This window comes from Ammospiza nelsoni, chromosome 7 (assembly GCF_027579445.1).
Source record: "Ammospiza nelsoni isolate bAmmNel1 chromosome 7, bAmmNel1.pri, whole genome shotgun sequence".
Classification (NCBI taxonomy): domain Eukaryota; kingdom Metazoa; phylum Chordata; class Aves; order Passeriformes; family Passerellidae; genus Ammospiza; species Ammospiza nelsoni.
Window position 1 is genome coordinate 9,578,954 of NC_080639.1, and position 18,703 is coordinate 9,597,656.

Consider the following 18,703-nt stretch of genomic DNA (forward strand, 5'->3'; position numbering starts at 1 on the left):
AGCCTCATCCCAGGAATAAAATACCTTTTATTACACCATGCTGATAAAGCACCCACAAGCAGGAAAGAGAACGTGTAACTACAGAAGGCAAGACAAAATAGGACTATTACTCTAACACTTAGTAGTAACTTCCCTAGTACTAAGCACTTGAGAAAGACATGAATGCAGAGTACAGCACAAATGTTCCTGGAGAATCTGAAAGTAGGCCAGCCTTCAGGCAGATAGGCATTACTACCTCCAAAGTGCTAGATTCACCCACTAGTTGCACTCCTCCCTAGCAGAAACAGTCTTTACTCTGATTCCTAGGACATCCTCCATCTACTTTACAGAAGCAAATACAGAAGGAACTGTAGGCTTTTAAAATTACTAGATATGAACCTACTTACTTCTTTGGAATTTCTGAGTTAGATTTCTCACGAAAGAAACACAACAGTTCAAAGTGAAGGGTCCGAGTTCACTCTTTTTCCTTTAAGAAGATTCAACTTTCATACCCCATTACCAGCGCTCACTTTTTCAAAATGCTTTTGCAAACAAGCAGTTAAATATTCAAAGGAGAGCACAGTACAGAATATACTATTTACCTCACCCTCCACAGGCAGGTTGATATCTCAACTACCTGGTAAGCCAAGTAGTCCAACAAGCAAACAAACAGTGGGAGGTATCTCCAACCATTTTACCTTTGGTCGCAGAGCAGTTGAATTCAGCAGTTGCTGAATTCCTGAGGGGCTTAAAAAACTCAGAACTTTGCAAAATGTTTACAGCTGAGTAAAAAAACCACAAGTGAAACCATCAAACACTAAATTGTGAAGGGACTTCTTCAGTTTAAAGAATTATATTCTTTACCTATTAAGTACATTATACCATTCACAAATCCTTTTCTCTGTACTTTTATATTTACAGGGGTGGATATGTATTCCTATGTTTTCAAATCAGTATTCTAACATTTGTCTTAAAATTAGGTGGCAGTAAAGAAGGCAAACAACCATAAAGGTCTGTTTCTAGGAAACTCTGTGAACTAAGAGGAATCAGTTCAGGGAGCTCCTAGTGAACCAATGCAACATCCTTGTCAAGGCAGATCCTTTGTGCAAACATATCCTAAACGCACAAAGCCAGAATCAGCCCTATAGGAAACATTCTGGGTTCAGTATTGAAACGTACTTGACTACTAAACCTTGACCACTCCTATCCCCAGAGCTCTCACCTACAGGTTGCTGCTACTGAAGGCTATAATCCCAAATCCAGTATGGTAAAGATACATGGCAAAGTAAAATAATTTGCTTTCTGTTGCTCAGCAGGCCAAGACACAAAACTGTTCTACTGCCAATGCAAGATCCAGGCTGAGGCTGCAAGATCTTCATCTATTGTGTCTTAACTTAGCACTGAGGATGGTAAATAAAATCAATTCACCAAAGAGTAACAAGGTCATTGAAAGATTTTAACTTTTGTTATTTGCATCCTCCTCAATGCTCTTTGGTTGTGCTTCATATAGTTCCAGCCCCTCATACAAAAAAGCTTTCTACACAGGATCCATGGTAAGTGTAGCATACCCAGATACCCACAAACTGAAAAATACAGGACAAATAAGTTTTTATGTAAATTTATTAATTAGCTTTAACAATAGTAATACATAAATCAATACTATGTCCAGCATAAGGTTGTATAATAAAATATTCTGGTAAGATTGATTTCTAGTGTGTACATTTTTAAGGGCAGTTTTCATCCAATTTGGACATTTTTAAAAAAAAATAAATAAATACAAGGCCAAAAATGCTTACTTAATGAAAGTCCTGCTAAGAAAGACTTCAGGCTCCACACTGCTTCAAAGCACTACTGAGTACAGGTGTCAGCACACATCTTGGACTCACACACAAATGGGCTGTGCTCAAGCAGCATACACTTTTTTTGATATCCAATGCAGACCAATACACACAACTTTTCAAATTTAAACCTCTTTGTTTGTCTTCAAACTAGCATTCACTTTTCTATTTTAGGATTGTCTTGCCTTCCAGCTGTGATGTGCACATATGAATCCTAACCACATCTCATGTATACCAAATACAAGGCTCCAGTCCTCTCCTAATAGTACTGCACTATCTAGTGGAACTATTTATGAAACAAATTGCTACTCAAACGAAACAAGATAAAATTGTTCTTGGAAAAAGGAAAAAAAAAAAAGTCTTTGGGAACAGGCAGGAACATGGCATGCTCCCAGCTCTATCTGTCACATTTTTGGAGCTCTCTGGACTTCAGAAATACATCCTCCCTGGGATGGCTGGTGCTTAGTGCTACGGCATTACATTTTAGGCACCCTGGGTTCTGTGCTCTGTAGACAGCACAAAAAGAGCTGCATTTTCAGCTTTGTTTCCCTGATGGCCAATGAGTCCAAGATATACAGTGGCATTCAGGTATTTTTCAAAGTGCAGTATAGAGGCATTCACTGACATTTGGACTACCTTTATTTATATTTAACACTATTAAAATCTGGTCCCAATTTAACTTAGACACACATGAGAAAATCTATTTGGCAAATCAGAGCTATTTTATATACTAGTGTACATATCATATACCACATAAAGCTATCCTTTGGACATATTTACTCTACAAATCTAGATAAGCTTGTTTTATTTGTCTTCTGACAAATTCCACTGATGGCAAAATTCCCTTTTCCTTAAGTTACACTCAGGATTGAGTCACAAATTTTAAACCTACTCTAAATTACATATTTTACTTTATTATACCAAAACAAAACCCAAATGCTTGGTCAAAGTATAAACACTTATAAACCTAGTGAAAACATCCCTGAGAAGTTTTCAGCAACATAGAGTAATTATTAGGTTTGGTCCATTAGAGGAGAAAAATCATTACATCCAGTTATTGAAAACTATGGGCCACAAGTGCATTGGTTGTACATTGGATTCCCATTCATTCCATTTCACACCTGTCACAAAACAGTTTATCTGAGACAAAAGCCACTAGAGGTTCTTTACATGCTTTGATGGATAATGTAATTGTTACAAAATCTGATGACTGGCCTAGATTCAGCCCTGGTGTAACGCCTTTAATTTCAATGGAGTTCACACATATTCCAGGGTAGAGTCTGGCAGCATATGACTGTGAAGGACAGTACCTAAAATTAAAAAAACCTTTAAAAGTTACAGAGGATAATTTTCAGAAGTTGCTGACATTATGTTTTCACATACTATTATTCTGCAAACAAACATTTTACCAATATTTAAATTTAGAAGTCAGACTGCCAAGCCATAGGAAAACTCAGAACACCACCAGGTTCAACTCTACTGAGAAAGCAAAGTGCGTAATTTCCACAAAAGTGCACGTAGGGTTAATGACTCTGGAAGTACTGTGTTAGTACACATGCAGGGTAAAAAAAACCCAAAACTAACAAAAAAAAAAAGGCAAGAGCTTATTGAACAGAGGGGATGTATCATTTTCATTGCTCTGAAGCTGCTTTAGAGGGCCTCTCAGTCCATCAATTCATTGGTTTAGCAGTATTTTAGAACAAAGTCAAAATCCACATACACATCAGATAAATGCAAGTAATCCACCTATTGCATGAAATATTAACTATTTTCAAATGCAATTGTTTTCAGAAACCCTAATAAAGCCTGATATACTGGAAAATTAACTAAAGCTGCTTGTACTCTGAGGCAAAAACTAAGTTAGCACTAGAATTTATCTTTCTGTACCAGTACTCCTGACCTTAGCACTTTCTGCTACATCAAACCCAAGCAAACCTGCCATTTGCAATTTAAAAGCCATGCTTTGTAATATTACATCAATAGCTTCTGCTAAATGAGGCTGCTTTACTCTAACAAGTGCAACAAAAGTGTAATACAATATCTTGTACCTAACAGTATTCTAATTTGTAAGGAAACATGCAAAAAACCTGCAAAGGTGTTTCCATAAAGTTAAACCAAAACATAAAATACTATAAAGGTTTCGGGGAAAAAAAAGATGAAATTGTTTATTAGAGGAATCAAGAAGGATCATAGAATATTGTGATTAGAAGGGACCCACAAGGACCATCAAAGTCCAATGTTTAGAGAGGATGTTTACACCAGTTTAAAAATACAGGTGAGCAGAACTGTTCATGGTAAAGGAATATTGGAGAAAAACTCCAAACAATCAAATACTGTATAAAAAGTTATTCTGAAGTAACTAAACGGAAGGACAAGATCCCATTTTACTCAATGAACACAAGAATTATTCAGAATTCATGGTAAATTGAGTCTGTATAACCACTTAACCACAGTATCGCTGTAGGGGTCAGCCATGGAACTTGAACAGTATTTTTGTGATCAAACACCAGACTTGTGGGGAACCTTTGATACTGCAGTTGTGAAGATCCAGCCAGGCTGTCCTCTGCCAAACATAAAACATTTACAGGGTCACTGTAAAATGAATTTTCTCTCTTGGGAAAGCTTCCCCAAAGAGCTAAGTTATGCATTCAACTCTAGAGAAACACCTCAAACAGGGTCATAAAAGGAAGTATATGTGCTTAACCATGGTGTTTGTGAAGCAAAGTTAGTAAAGAGAAGTGGATCCTTTCAGACAGTAGATGTGTTACCAGGTGGTGAACTGTCAGGGGCTGTTTTGGGATCAGGAGTGTGACAAACAAAAAGTTGTTTTCCCAAGCTTTTTTGAGCAAATCTGAAGTACATTATGTGGCCCATTGCAACAAAAGACACAGAAATAAGCACCAATAAGCCAAAAGCTTCAGGGTTTGGGGCCAAGATGACCATGATGAAGTGCAGCAAGTCAAGAAGATAATTCATGGAGTTTTGGACACCGTTTATGATGCCTCTTTCAGATTCTATGACGTTTTCTTGGAGTAACTGTGTGACAGTCAAATCAAAGGACCAAAGGCCTATGGAGAGAGAAAACAATTATCCATACTGCTGGGCTTCCCATGGCAAACTCATCACTGGCACAATTCAATTCATCCTTCCAAGCACTCACTTCTGCCAAAAATGCACAGCATAAGATATCCTCTTGTTGACTAGAACTGATTTCACACTCACAGTCAAGAGCAACTGACTTTCCTTTTACAAAATATTTCATGAAATAATAGATAAAGAAACTTGATACATGAAGTTGCCTGACACATCCTGTTTCATCACGACTAAGGAGTCAATGTTTTACTCATCCTTTTCTTGTTTAAATAACTGGCTTACAGCTATTTACAGTGTATTCATCCTAGGTGCAATCACTAAACTTCTGTATTTAAAAAACCCACAAACATCTTTTAAATTATGCAAAATACACAATAATTTCATATGGGTGACATCCGCTTCCATACTGGTTTAGTCTGTTCATGACTCAGCTTTAGAAGCTTATCTTGCAAAAAAACTTAATGCACGTGAACCAAGTATTTTATTCCTCCAGAATTCAGCAAAAACTGCAGAAATTGAGGATAATGATTCTACAGATGACCATTACTGTTCATCACATTTATATGTTAGACTGCCTATTCTGTTGACAGATACTAATATTATGCTAACCAGCAATACCTCAAAAACTTAAGCTGCAATCCAAATCAAAGCTTCCTTTCTAAATGACAATTTAAATAAATGGATTAATTTAGTAAACTCTGAAATGCAAAGGTTTTCACAGCAGATGTGTTTGGCGCTGTTTCCTAGTAACAAGTGGTTTCATTTGGTCATGAACAAAAATAATTTAGAGATAAGCTTTCCAAAAAATATGTTACAATCATCTCCAAATGTGGTAACTTTTCTCCTATTAGTGACATAAAATATACATGGAGTTAGAACTGCAGTCTTCACCCTAGTGATACTCTTGCAGGATCATTTCATTTTTATGTGATGTATAATCAACTAGCCCCAGAAACAAGATGTAACATTCCAATTATTTCCTCTAATTCCAAAGTTCTATTTAGTTGACAGGTACTGTAACTTATAGAATTAAAAGTAGATGTTAAACCAAATTGTAGAGACATAATACTTACCAACTCTAGCAGCAATGACTCCTGCAAACAGGAGACTAACAGAGATTAAAGGCACAGGCTCAGGATTCATCTCTGGGTCACTGTCAGCAGGAGCAATAGACCCGTTTAACAACTTGGGCATTCCAGTTGCAAAAATCATTTCAGATTCTGGAGATGCTATAGTAGGCAATGGCTCATTTTCAAACAGCCTGGCACTGATGTCAGCAAATGGAGAAACAGTCAGATCCATAGGGCTTCCAGGCATAAATACAGAGACGACACATAAGATCAGACACGCAAACTGAGCGACTCCAGAAATAAGGCCCGTGCGAATGAGGCCACATTTGCGCCGGAGCCAAGTGAAAGCCACTGTTCCCATGATTCCAGTGACTGCTGAGGCACCCATGAGGAGGCTTAGCACAGAGCCACTCAGCCCCTGAGTGTATGCATAGCCTGTAGTGATACAATCGAATCCCAGAACAGTCATATAGAGGAATGCAAGGCCCATGCCTGCAAGGAACACCGGCTGGTTGTAGTACGCAACCCATCCATCCCGGAAGGTTATGAAAGGTTCGGCAATCCGGGCAGCGCAGCCGACTTCCTTCTCCGGCTGGGGCTCAAAGCCAGCTACATCTTTCTCAATAATGAGCTGCACTCCTTCAGCAGGTTTCATGTCACTCTCTGTAAACAGAAATGGAGCTGTCAGATACACTCCTGCCTGCAAAATGCACAGTGTAAAGCCACAGATGATTGTTTGCCAGAAGTTCACTACTGCAGAAGTGCATCAGTCAAGCTCCACTGCCAAGCTTTCTTTTAATTACTAAATTAAAATAATTTAAAGCCTTCTAAAATCCTACCTGGGGAGTAAGATCAAGTACAGTTTATCCCTATCAGTTTAATTAATTAAACAGTGATAGGAAAAAGCACTGCCTGCTTCTAGCTGAGAATGCCCCAGCTCCACAGAGAAATTATTTGTTTAAAGAATGCCAGTGTCAGTAGGCATTTCAACACAGCTTTGTATGCTTAAAAGCACTGACTGAAACAAAGGGCATACTTAAACATCTGTCAGTATCTCATGTCAAGGCTGACACCTATCCAGAGTCAAGAGCTTTCAAAGCTCGACTTAAAAAGAAAGAAACAACAAACCAAAAACCTATGCATTTCTACCACTCCATTCTCACTGCAATAAAGGAAAAAGGCACTTCCACTGATCACAAACAAAAATCCAAAAACTCACAGCACTATTTACACTACTAAGGAGGACAAATTCCACAAATGTCTGGATGCCTGAGCAGTGCTTTTACACTATAAAGTTCAAAACTAACACCACATACAGCAAGTGAGATGCATGAAGTACTTCAGCAACTTTTAAAAACACAAGTCTTCTAATGAAATCAGAATATTGCAACAGCAAAGATTAATAAGTGTTTCCTACAGATTGACATTTCCTAAATGCTTCATTCTCCAGAAGTATTTAAAAGCCAGTTCCAAAGCTGTGGAGCCTTCCACACTCTCTTGTTCTCTAATACTCAACTGCCACCAGCCTGGTCCAACAGCTTACTGGACCAGCTGTAACCACCATGGATCTGATGGCTGGGAAGATAGATCTCTCCAGCAGTTTTAATAGCAGCTTTCTAACTCACAATATAGTGAGACAAGACTGTTAGCATTTAAACAAAACCCACGAATTCTTATTTCAAAAAAAACCCTAAATAACCCAATAATAAAAACACAAACAAAAACCCACCACCTATGCTAGGGCTGGGGGCCATAACATGAGTGTTCAGTAATGTTATATACTGCTACCTTAAAAATGGGGAAACACTTAAGTTTAGTATTTCAGCATCTAACATTTCTATTACTTCACAATAAAAAGTGTGTTTCTGAATTTAAATTTCTGATATTGAGTCTATCTAAAGTAACTTTAGTATCAATTTTGGTGCTACTTATAGTAATAATAGCCACAGTCATCTACACTGCAAATCCCACTTGTACTGCCTGGCCAAAGAACCAGAGCTGAAGGCCAAAAGAGTTTATTTTTTTCCCTCCACCATTTCCTGCAGCATGTAAAAATCATTAAGTCATGCCAGAATAGAAGTATGACCATCTATTCTAGATTCTCCTGAAAGCCTGTTAGTACTAGGTGTAAGCAGAGATGAGTTAGCAAGGAATAGTCTTACAGAGGCTGTAGACACTACAGAGCCAAGGGCCTGGTCCAGCTTATCAGCTATAGTATAGATGGATAGGAGTATTCCTTATGATCAGCCTGAAGGCAGACTTGCCCTAAGGGGTTAACAAAGAGAAGACAATTCATTCTGTGGCTGCATTTTATGAAATTCCTCAAAAAGCTGCCCAAAGTATTGTCTCTTAGATAAGAGTCTCTGGTATCTATACCCCAAACCTGCAATCTTCAAGCCAGGAGCAGAAAGCTATTTAGCCTCAAAGCAGTGCCTGTGGAAGACAAAAGTCAAACTTGGCTTCACTGATGCAATGAATATACAGTGAATTTGAGTAGTTACATGTCTGTGTTTTCAATACCTTTCTTTACATTCAGCTGTTTCAGTTCCGATGCTTCAACTTTTGCAGATTTGAGAGCCAGAGTAGGGGTTTTCTGGTAAACCTTCCAGAGCAGCAGATATTCCACACACATGGACATCAGGTTCCAGCCAGAAATGAATCCACAGCCAATCATGGGGGAGCCAAATGTCATTATCTGACCAACAGCCATTGGGGCCAAGATATTGGTCAGCTGATCAATTCTTCTTATTGTGGCATTCATATCTGTCAGAAATTATTTAATGATGAAATGACTGGTGAACACTTACAGTGAAATATTCATTGACAAAATAGTGAATTGTACATGTATAAAGGTAAAGCTACAAGTCCTGCTCCAACTGTAACTGGTTCCAGAAATAACCAGAGGCACCTTCAGACTATTTCAATATTTAAGTTGACTGCAATCAACCAAGGTGCTTGTAAGCCAAAACCCGACTCCTTCCAGTTTTGCCTGCATGAGGCCTACCAGGTTTAGCATGCTGGGTTCACAGTGGCAGCACAGTCCTGTTCATCATGAGATCAGGTAAAACTTCTCATCATTAGATGAGATCGCTTTTACACAGCACTGATACTGTGGACTCTGAGCTCTAGCCCTGTAGCACACAAACCTAGCATGCAAAGCTTCAGGAATCTCAGAAGGTGGAATTGTTTCTTGGGAAGATAGTAATCTATCTCCCAACACTAGAACACAGTATTCTTAGTCTCCTCCATTCACTTCTAATAATTGGTGGCCAAAGAACCACTGTGATAGCAGCAGAACTTTGAAATGGCTTTGACATTTCCTTGTTAAGTCACATTGGTTGATGGCAGCTGTAGGCATCCTTAGATCTTACTGAGCAAAGTCCTCACTCCTTTCTGATCCTTTGATGTTTACAGTCAAAACAAGCAACCCATTCTCAGCATAAATGCATCTTTCATTAGCTGCTAGGGAATGCCTCACCCTTCTCAATCTTATCTACTTTACTGTCATTAAGCTGTCTGGGTTCCAGTAAGTTTCCAATTAATAGTGCCATTCTTCCACTCCTACAAATTGCTAGACAGTGGTTTTGCACATGAAGCCCCTTTTAGAGTCCTGCTGGAAAAACTAGAGCCAAGTGAAATTCTACATCACTATGAAGCCGCTTTATTGAATCTGTAGAGAATTAGTCCTCAAAGAAACATTTGGGTTACTCTATTCCAAAGTAAATTCAATGTTAACCTAGTTAGCCCTCAGTCAAACAGTTAAGTGAGATACTTGCATAATATTTGGCTTTAAAAATTCCAACTAACTAACCTTTGTTTTTTTGAATTGAGTTATAATTCCACTCACAAAAGGGACAAAGAATGAGCAGGAAAACTAATAAAGGGCAACAAAGGAGAAGTTAAGGTAGTTTTTTATTTCCCTATTCCACTAACTTGCATGACTAAAATTTCTCTTTGAGGAAAGGTAACAATGCAGAGATGGACAACAATATTTGCTGCAAAGTCAGTGTCAGCACTTAATTTCAATTACTTTTTTCTTTTACACTAAGGAGTTTCAATAGTTCCCAGGTTCATCATGATTAATCAGAAAACAAGTTTGTTCAGACTGGAAGGGATGTCTCAGATAAATGTGTTGAACTAAGGTGCTTAATCCAGTGGTTGTTTCCATTCTCAATCACATCATAAGAGAATTTCCAATAATCTCTTGCCTGATTTCTCAGTACAAATTGTAAGTGGTGATACAATTGTGCCTGAGCTCATGAAGCAGTAAAGAGGCAGGACTGACTCCCAGGCAGCAGTTTCTCTGCAGGTGTGGTCTGTGCTTTATCTCATGTGTTATGTCAGACAGGGATGGGGGAGATGATTTGCTGAGTAACATCTGACACAACAAGAAAAATTTTAATAGTTCTCATTAACCTAGGACTTTTAGAGATAGCTGCTATTTTACACCTGTGATTCACACGTGTAAAGAAAGTTCACCTGTATTACGGCTCTACAAAAGGCATGACCTAGAAAGGCAAAAGGTCAAAATAAAAGATTGAGGAAGAAAATTTGTGGACTGGGAAATAAAAGTATGACACTTTTAATGCATCTAAGAATTAGCCTTTCCTGGATGAAATGGATAAATAATATCTCTTCATTGGAGCTAAACATCAAGTAAAAATCTGGAATACAGGATTTAAATTTCCAAAAGGACTCTGAACTTTGTGGGCAATTCAGGCAGCTTTATACAAAGTTAGAGTCCAGAAGCTGAAATGCTGTCTAAGCCTGAAGGTACCTAAACTATAGAGGTGTGCTATAGAGGTCTGGGTAATGTTAAACTGCTCTGTGCCTTGTTTGCAGTTCAGTATCAGTTCCTCTATCTGAGAAGGCTTAAGTCCCCTTATGGGGTTGATTCAGAGCCTATACAGCCCGACCAAATTCATCACAAAAAATGCTGCTTCATTACAATCAGAGGAGCAGCACAGCCAAAGATTGCTGTACACCCTTTGATGTATTTGTATTGTGCAGCCTTGGTGAGTCCCAGTCTCTCACATCCAAGAAGTTTCATGACTACCAAGCTGCAATCGGATATAAATGGGAATTAATTCCTCTCCTAGTAGTATCAGTGTCACTGTGCAAGTGCAGGGCACAGGGGGAGAAGCAAACAAAGAATCTTTTGCCTAGAAAGTATTTTGTCTGTAGTCTAAGCTCAAAAGTACCAGATGTCAAAGGAAAGCAGAGCTTCTAATTCCAGCTGAAGGGCAGTTCACAGCTCTGAGTTAGACATCTAATGCTAGAGAAATGCAAGGTTTCAAGTGTGCCTGCATGCACAGTATTACCTACTGGCAATTCCCTAATATACCTATTTAACTGTTCTGGACTTCATTCTCATGCATCTTTCTTTGATCCCTATGAGAGGAGCCCAGTTACGCAAGAGTTCTCTGCTTCATTCCAGGGACCTAAAAATAAAGTATTGCAACACTTGGCTTGTTCAGCAAGACTAGTTTTCCTAAGAGAGCTGCAGCAGGACTAAGAGGAGGGCAAAACAAGTTTGGGGATGTCTAACTGAATTGTAATCACAACAGTAATTTGTGATCTCAGTAGCTGTAGTCCAGAGCAAGGAGGAGCAAAATAAAGGCTGCCCTATTTTTTCTCATAATATCTGGAACTCAAAGATGCACTGATCTCTATAAAAGTCTAGTCTCAAAACAAAAAAAATCAAGCTTGGAAAGTAAGACATGCAAGATATTATAAAGGCAATATATGTCACCTGCCAGTTTGCTTCTGTCTTCCCCTGCAACCACAACAATCCAGTCCCTCTGAATTGTGATCGCTGTGGCAGTGCTGGCCAAATTAGCAATATTTGCTATAGTGATAACCAGGATATAGCACAATGTCTAGAGAGATGAGGGGAAAGAGTTATAATGTGAGAAAACTGATGGACATCTCCACTTTCTATATAAGCAGAAAAGACTTTTATATTTGATTCCATACATTTCAGCATTATTCTTCACACAAAACAAGATCAAGTCTACAATTCCTAGCAGAAAACAATCATATCTGTTTGCCTAACATGTACAGTTTCATTTGCCAGTTTTGGCTCCCAGAAATGTCTGTACAGATTAAAGAATTAAAGATTGAGATAAAAATTCATCCATCTCCCATGCTTCCCAAAGTTTCTTCACAAATTAATTTCTTATTAACAAGCTGAAGCACTCACAAGAAGCCATCCATGGTATAATGTCAAGAGCTGTGTCTTAAACAAGAAGATAATCATCAGGATAACACCACACAGGATGACAGATGAATTCTGCACAATCAAGGATGTCTGGGCCACTGTTTTAAACCAAACAGAGAGCAACATAAGAATGAGCTAAGAATGACCATAGCTTTAAGGTAGACATAATTAAGGAACACACAAAGATTTATTAAATAACCTTGTTTTCCTAGTCTCCCCCAAAAGATAAGTGGCAAAAGTACACTTTACAGCAGATTCTGAATCTTCCATTGTCTTAGAGAAACAAACTAATGTCTAATGTCACTTTCTAGCTCCTGATTTTCACTCGAAGTAGGTCTTCTCTCAAAGTCCCTGTAAGTGCTGACAGCATGCTTCAAGTAGTAAAAACCTAGCTCCAGCTTCTAAAATTCATCTTCAACCTATCATGGAAAGAAAACTATTTTGAAAATTTTTGGAAAGTAAAAATTCATTTGAATAACTTGATCCCATTTTATTTGTAAAACAGACTACAGCATACATGCAATATGCATAATGCAAATGCAGTGTGTTTACACTCAAGTGAAAGATGTTTGTATCCAGATAAAAGACAACAAAAAGACAGGTGCATGTTAGTGTTTTAATGTAAACAGAATTTGATCTGTAGCCCTTAAAGTTACATATTTTTTACCTTTTGTGTTTCCATACATCTCTACACATCACATGGGTTTAGCCTGAGTAACAGACATATCATGACATAAAACTGTTTTCCTCCTGTCTTTCAGAGTATCTCTGTATAACCCTCACCACTCTGAAACCATCTGCCCTTCTTAGATGAGCAAGCCGCATTCTCATATTTGACTTGAGGAATTACCTCTGTCAGCTTCACCTTTTAGACATGAATTTGGAAGGTAAATAACCTGCTCAAGGCATCTAACCTTTGAGCCTGGAGTTCTTGTCCACCCAGTCTCCAATAAGGGCTCCCAGGAGAAGAACTGATCCCGCCACAACCAGGCCATAGACCGCAGTGAGGAGCAAGCTGTTGCCATAAAGTTCCACCAGGAACACAGACACAGCAAAATGCCACATCCGATCTCCCTTGAAGAGTAAGAGAACACACACAACATTACTGGTTGCTCTTTACAGGTACACAGGTTCACTGTTTTAGTCTGGACTAAAATAGAGGTTTGTTACATGTACAGAGGTGCTGTGGGGTTTTTGTGGTTGCTGCTTTCTTAGGAGGTTTGTTGATTGATACATCCTGTCACCATTGATTTTATCCCAGTGTCATTAAGATCATCTATCCTAATCAAGTGGATCATTACACCTTTAATACCACAAATCCAAAAATGCCAGGTATTTTCTATTACTATATTACTGGACAAAGTCTGTCACCAGCCACATCTAACAAGTCTCAAAAGGCTTACACAAACTCTCTGGCACAGATCAAATATTAACAACAGATTTACCATCACTATTTAAATAACTTTTCAAGGCAGCAGTTTGCTCTTAGATGATCAAAGCCTAACTGCTGCTTTATAACACAAGAGTGAGTCAAGTGGAAGCAAGTCATCATAAAATTCAGGACAGATATAGGTAAATGTTAACTGAAGTTTCTAAAATCAATGGACTTCAGCTGTTTTTAGTGTTCAGCACTGGCATATTACTCAGAGGAGGAAGAAAGGCATAGCTCATTTAACCTGTTGTAAACCCACTACTAGTTCAGCCTATTGCTAATTTAACCTAGTGCTTAAAATAAAACACATTCATGTCCTGATAACCACTTGCTACAGGCACAAAAAGGACACCCAAATGGTGAAACACATCGAAGTGAAGTCATTTTCATTCTATTCAAAACAGTCTCAGGTTTGCTAATAAATACATGGAGGTTTTATTGTCACACCTCACTTTACTTTTGCAGCAATACATGACAGAAAATCCTTTGTGATCAGTAAAAAAACAGATGAATAGAAATCAGTCATACCATTCTAGGGCACACAGGTTGTTTAATAAGGGTCTCTAACACTGGTCTCCTACAAACCAAACATGAAACTGTTTTCTTCTGTTGCCTTATCTTAAACAAATAGTTGCTATGTGATACAGCAAGGAGTACAAATTTCTAAGGACCTCAAATATTCAGAAGGGCTGGGGGAGGTGTAACATAAAAACTTTTAAAAATCAAAGCCAGCAAAATCTAACCATGTAACACAGCAATCAAAAGCTACATAAAAAGCATACTATTTGGAGGGTCAAAATAATTGCAAAGTGTGATTAGCCCTCAGTACAGTAAGACATAAAAAGCACTTGCCTTTTAATGTTATTTGAGTTCACTGGAGTTTTCTGCAAACATTGTAACATGTAAACTTTGATACTTGTTTCCTTAAACACAGGCTGAAAAAAATTATACTCCAATCATGGGAAGAAAAATTCCATCTTTCCAAATAAAAATCCCAGGCTGTTTTGTATGCTTCTTTAAACTAAATTGACAAATGTTACTATAAGCATGATCATCTTATGTCTCCTTTCATATATTATAAACCATTTTTCACTCAAGAGACACCTAAAGCCTTGTGTAAATATGTTCTACTTACATTCCATGGTTAGTTAGCAGAAATATACAGAAAATATCCCAGCAATGAAACCACAGGCATATCATTTCCCAATTCCACCTTTCACTTAAACTTAATACAACCTCCTGAGGTGGTACTTGATAGAATTTCACTTAAAATACATGCAGGTGAATTAGCCCAGACAACTTTTATTAAGATAGAAAAACAATCAAAATAATCCCTTTCATATTAAATTTGGCTTTTTTTCTTTATGCACAGATGTTTCAGTTACTGGATTCTGAGAAAACTGAGAAAATGAAAAAGGCATTTTTAAAAAAACCCTAAGCATGTGCAAGTCCGTGCCTGTCACTACTGCTGGAGTGAAGAACTGAATCCCACTTCAAACTCATGGAAAGGTTAATTTGACTCCAGAGGCATCATGATTTTGCTTACACTTATCTGAGAGCCTGTGAACACTGTTCAACTTTATCCAACACATTTACCCAGAGTATTTTGATCAGGACAACCCACAGAGAAGACTTCTGGAGAAACCACAGCTGCTACAACCAGAAAGTATGATTTTCTTTCAAGAATTAAAAACCATTAAAAAATAGGCAAAGATAAAGGAGAACAATATTAGCGGATTGCAAAGCTTTGTAGCAGGTATGTTATTTCAAGCTAAGAGCTATTGAAACTTGAACAGCAAATATTCTTTAGAGAAACAGGCAGACCCTTCATTACATACACTTAGTCCCACCTTAAAATGTGGCTTTTTGAAAACTTTTAAATAGTTACAGCTGTTCAGCATCACTATCCTTTTAAAGACAGCTCATCCCCTTCTGTAATTATAATTACCCTTACACTGAATGTATACAATCCACGTCAGAACTGAAGCCAACAAGCTGAGGAATAGCCAGGCCACCACCTACTGCCAGCCTCCTGAAGGGCACAGATAAGGCTGGGAAGTTGGGATCAGCTGATCTCCTGGAAAACATTGGGCCTGACACCAACAAGGAGAACCCAGTTCCATGCTGTTCCTTTATTGCTGAGGGACAGACAGCAACAGCCCAAGGTCTGGGACTCCAGTGCAGCACTGCTGGCCAGCCTATTAAGATCCCTGAGGCCAGGCACACATTCAAACACTTGACTGAGCAAGGACCCAACGGAGTCTGGACTTCGTTCAAGTCTGAACATGTCTGGAGATGTGACATGTTTAATCATTAACAGCTTCTCTTGGCATTTGGGAATGGCATAGTAACACAGAAACCCAATCAGCTCTATCAATTACAGCAAAACCACATTTCTCTTGGGTTTTGTGTTGTGGACAGAGCCATTCTAAAACAAAAGATGATCCATTACTTGGTGTTCTGAAGATTCAGGTATTTGTTTACTGTTTCTGGTAGCAAAAACCTTCACACTAGAGGAACACCAAAGCTTAGGAGATACAAAAGGTGAAGTCCTGCACCCAGTTCTGTAAAAATAAGCTATTGCAGAATAACTTCTGTTGTTTGAGCAGATTTGGCTGGGGGTGTTTTGAGGCAAGATTTTCAGCACAAAACCCACCAGGACCTGACCAGGTTATATTAATATTGCTAAACAGACATCTTGTAGTCTATCACTTGTTACTGTGTGCAAGATTGTTTTCTAACTCTGCTTTGCCACCTTGACTCAGGGACTCAGAGCAAGCCCACCACAGAGCTGGGAAGCACTGGCCAGAAAGGAGTAAGCAGGGTTGGCCAAATGGCCGGTGAGGCACTTTGTGGGCATGACTGACAAAAACTGTGATAAGCCCTGACTTCTGAAGGAGCTGTTTGGCTCACTAATTATTAGTATTAACAGCTGCCAAAATATTGCATTTGTTTAAACAAACATTTGATACCACTCAAAGACTGCTTTCATTAAGAGAAACATCAGTACGACCTTTCAGGTTAGTGAAAGCAAGAAGTTCCAGAGTCAGGCATGCGCTGCTGTAACTGGAGATCAGCCATTTCTTCAACACATACATCAAACCAATCCAAATGTTCCAACACAGGACCAAAACACAGAACAAAGAAAATGAGGGGAAACCTTCCATTTATTTTTGAACCAAGCCATTGGATGGAGACTTAAGATTGTGCTAAAACACACACTTAATTTTATTCTGTGAAAAAGAATCAGACTGTATTTTTAGTGCATATCTTAAGGTAGCTTTTTTTTTAGTATTCCTCAAGTGAGTAAAAGTTGGTATAGTAAGTTATATTAGCACAGAAGGAAATAATTTCAGGAGGCAAGCAATTTTACAGAGGACAACTCCTGATGCTGTCAACAAGTTAGCTCGTGAGTGGCAGTATTGAGTCCATTGTAAATACTGAGCAATTCCCATTAGTAAATATGAGTCCTTTCCATATAATGCTGCAATGGGCTGTCTCTCATTCTGCTTCTCTATAAGGAGTCTCACTGGTTCTACAGTTTCCTAAAAACATTAAAAGGTACAGAACCAGTCCTTCCAAAAATTGACTGCTGCACTACTAACTAAACCTCTAGCAACATATCTTTTAAAGATTATGAAGACTTTTAACAGCAAGGTGTTGCAACAAGACCTCTATGGTGGTGCGCTAATTTGTGAAGATTTTTGGAAAGCACCAATAAAGCTCAGATAAATCATAGCCAGATTAATAAAATCCTACTTCTACCAGGGCAGTATTTTACTTACCCAAGTGGACAGCGCATGTCCAAGATAAAGAAGAAACTTTGCAGACGTAAAATAGGCAATCACAGATCCTAAACGAGAAACAAGAAACAAATGCTAAAGCAAATGCGGGCACATCCACCGCATTTCGGTACAGCAGGCGCAGCTCGCTGCCGTGGACACCGTTCTGAGAGCGGAGGGACCAGCGGGACACGGCGCGATTTGGCGGCCCCCACCCGCGGGCAGCCCCGCCCGGTCACCCGCGCCCGGCACCGCTCGGGGCCGGCCCGTCCGCACTGACCGCCGCGCCGCCGGCCCTCCGGCTCCGCTGCCCGCGCCATGCCGGCCCGCTCCGCCGCTGCCGAGAGAAGGGGGGGGACACGCGGCTTCGCTCCGTGTTGCCTTCCCCGACTTAGCTAGCACTGTAGCTGAAGTCGGAAAGCCTTGGCCTTATGCGCCGCGGGCGGCGGGGACGCTCCGCCGCGGAGGGGCCGAGCGCCGCTCGACGCCCGGGTCGCTGCTCTGGGCTGCCCAAAGCGTCGGGCTGGGAGGCGGCGGCGCAGCGCCTTTTGTAGCGGCGACGGCACCGCCCCGCCCGCCCCGCCCCGCCCCGCCCCGGGGGCGGCCCCGGTACCGCCGGAGCCCCGCGGAGCAGGAGCGGCGCCCCGAGCGGCTCCGGGGGGCAGCGCCTGGTGCTGAGCCTCGGCTCCGGGCACCGCGGGGGCACCCCGGCAACCGTGAGCCCCTTAGCGCTGCCTCTGCCGCGGCTCTCGGCTGCTCCCTTTCTGTTTTCTGGCATCTTAAAAATCGTGACGTCCTTGAACATGCTGATTCAAGAAGCTGGGGTTGTAAGAGAGGCGCCAAGTACCTCAAGCCTGTGGTTGAAACACTGCCAAGGACAGTGCTCTCAATTCTGAGGTTCCAAGTAAAAAAATAAATAGGGTATCAAAAATTAAGCTAATTCAAATAGCATTTCTATTCTAATGAAGGTGGTGTAGAATTGACCCAGTTGCTGCTGGCTCAGGCTCTCTGCTTCAGATGAAGCATCCCAGTTCCTTCCATAAATACTTTTTTGCACACTATGTGACCTACTTTTAGTATTGACTACCACAAAAACTGCATGTTTATAGAACTTAAGAAATGGTCAAAATGTACAATAAGCTAGATCTTTTTCAGGATACTATGAAAATATTTAAGAATTATCTGTCCTTGTGCGGTTGAAATCATAATGATTGTTCTTGGCTGCCAGAGCTGAGATTATATTTTCATTGTGTAATACTGTGAAGTTCCCTCCTCTGTGTGTAAAATTG

At 39.8% G+C, this 18,703-nt stretch overlaps 1 protein-coding gene across 2 annotated transcripts; it reads right to left on the bottom strand.

The window, feature by feature from the left end:
• Nucleotides 1–1,581: 1,581 nt before the first annotated feature.
• On the bottom strand, nucleotides 1,582–17,927 carry SLC40A1 (solute carrier family 40 member 1). 2 transcript variants are annotated; one of them, XM_059476107.1, is made up of 8 exons: nucleotides 17,695–17,927; nucleotides 17,418–17,485; nucleotides 13,115–13,274; nucleotides 12,183–12,298; nucleotides 11,733–11,859; nucleotides 8,501–8,743; nucleotides 5,984–6,643; nucleotides 1,582–4,885 (listed from the first exon to the last, which is right to left on the bottom strand). In XM_059476107.1, exons 1-8 carry the CDS (start codon nucleotides 17,732–17,734, stop codon nucleotides 4,566–4,568), a joined length of 1,734 nt encoding a protein of 577 aa, XP_059332090.1. In that variant the 5' UTR covers nucleotides 17,735–17,927; the 3' UTR covers nucleotides 1,582–4,565. The 2 variants fall into 2 exon arrangements, with proteins under 2 accessions (XP_059332090.1, XP_059332091.1); XM_059476108.1 differs by lacking the exons at nucleotides 11,733–11,859; nucleotides 12,183–12,298.
• Nucleotides 17,928–18,703: the final 776 nt, after the last annotated feature.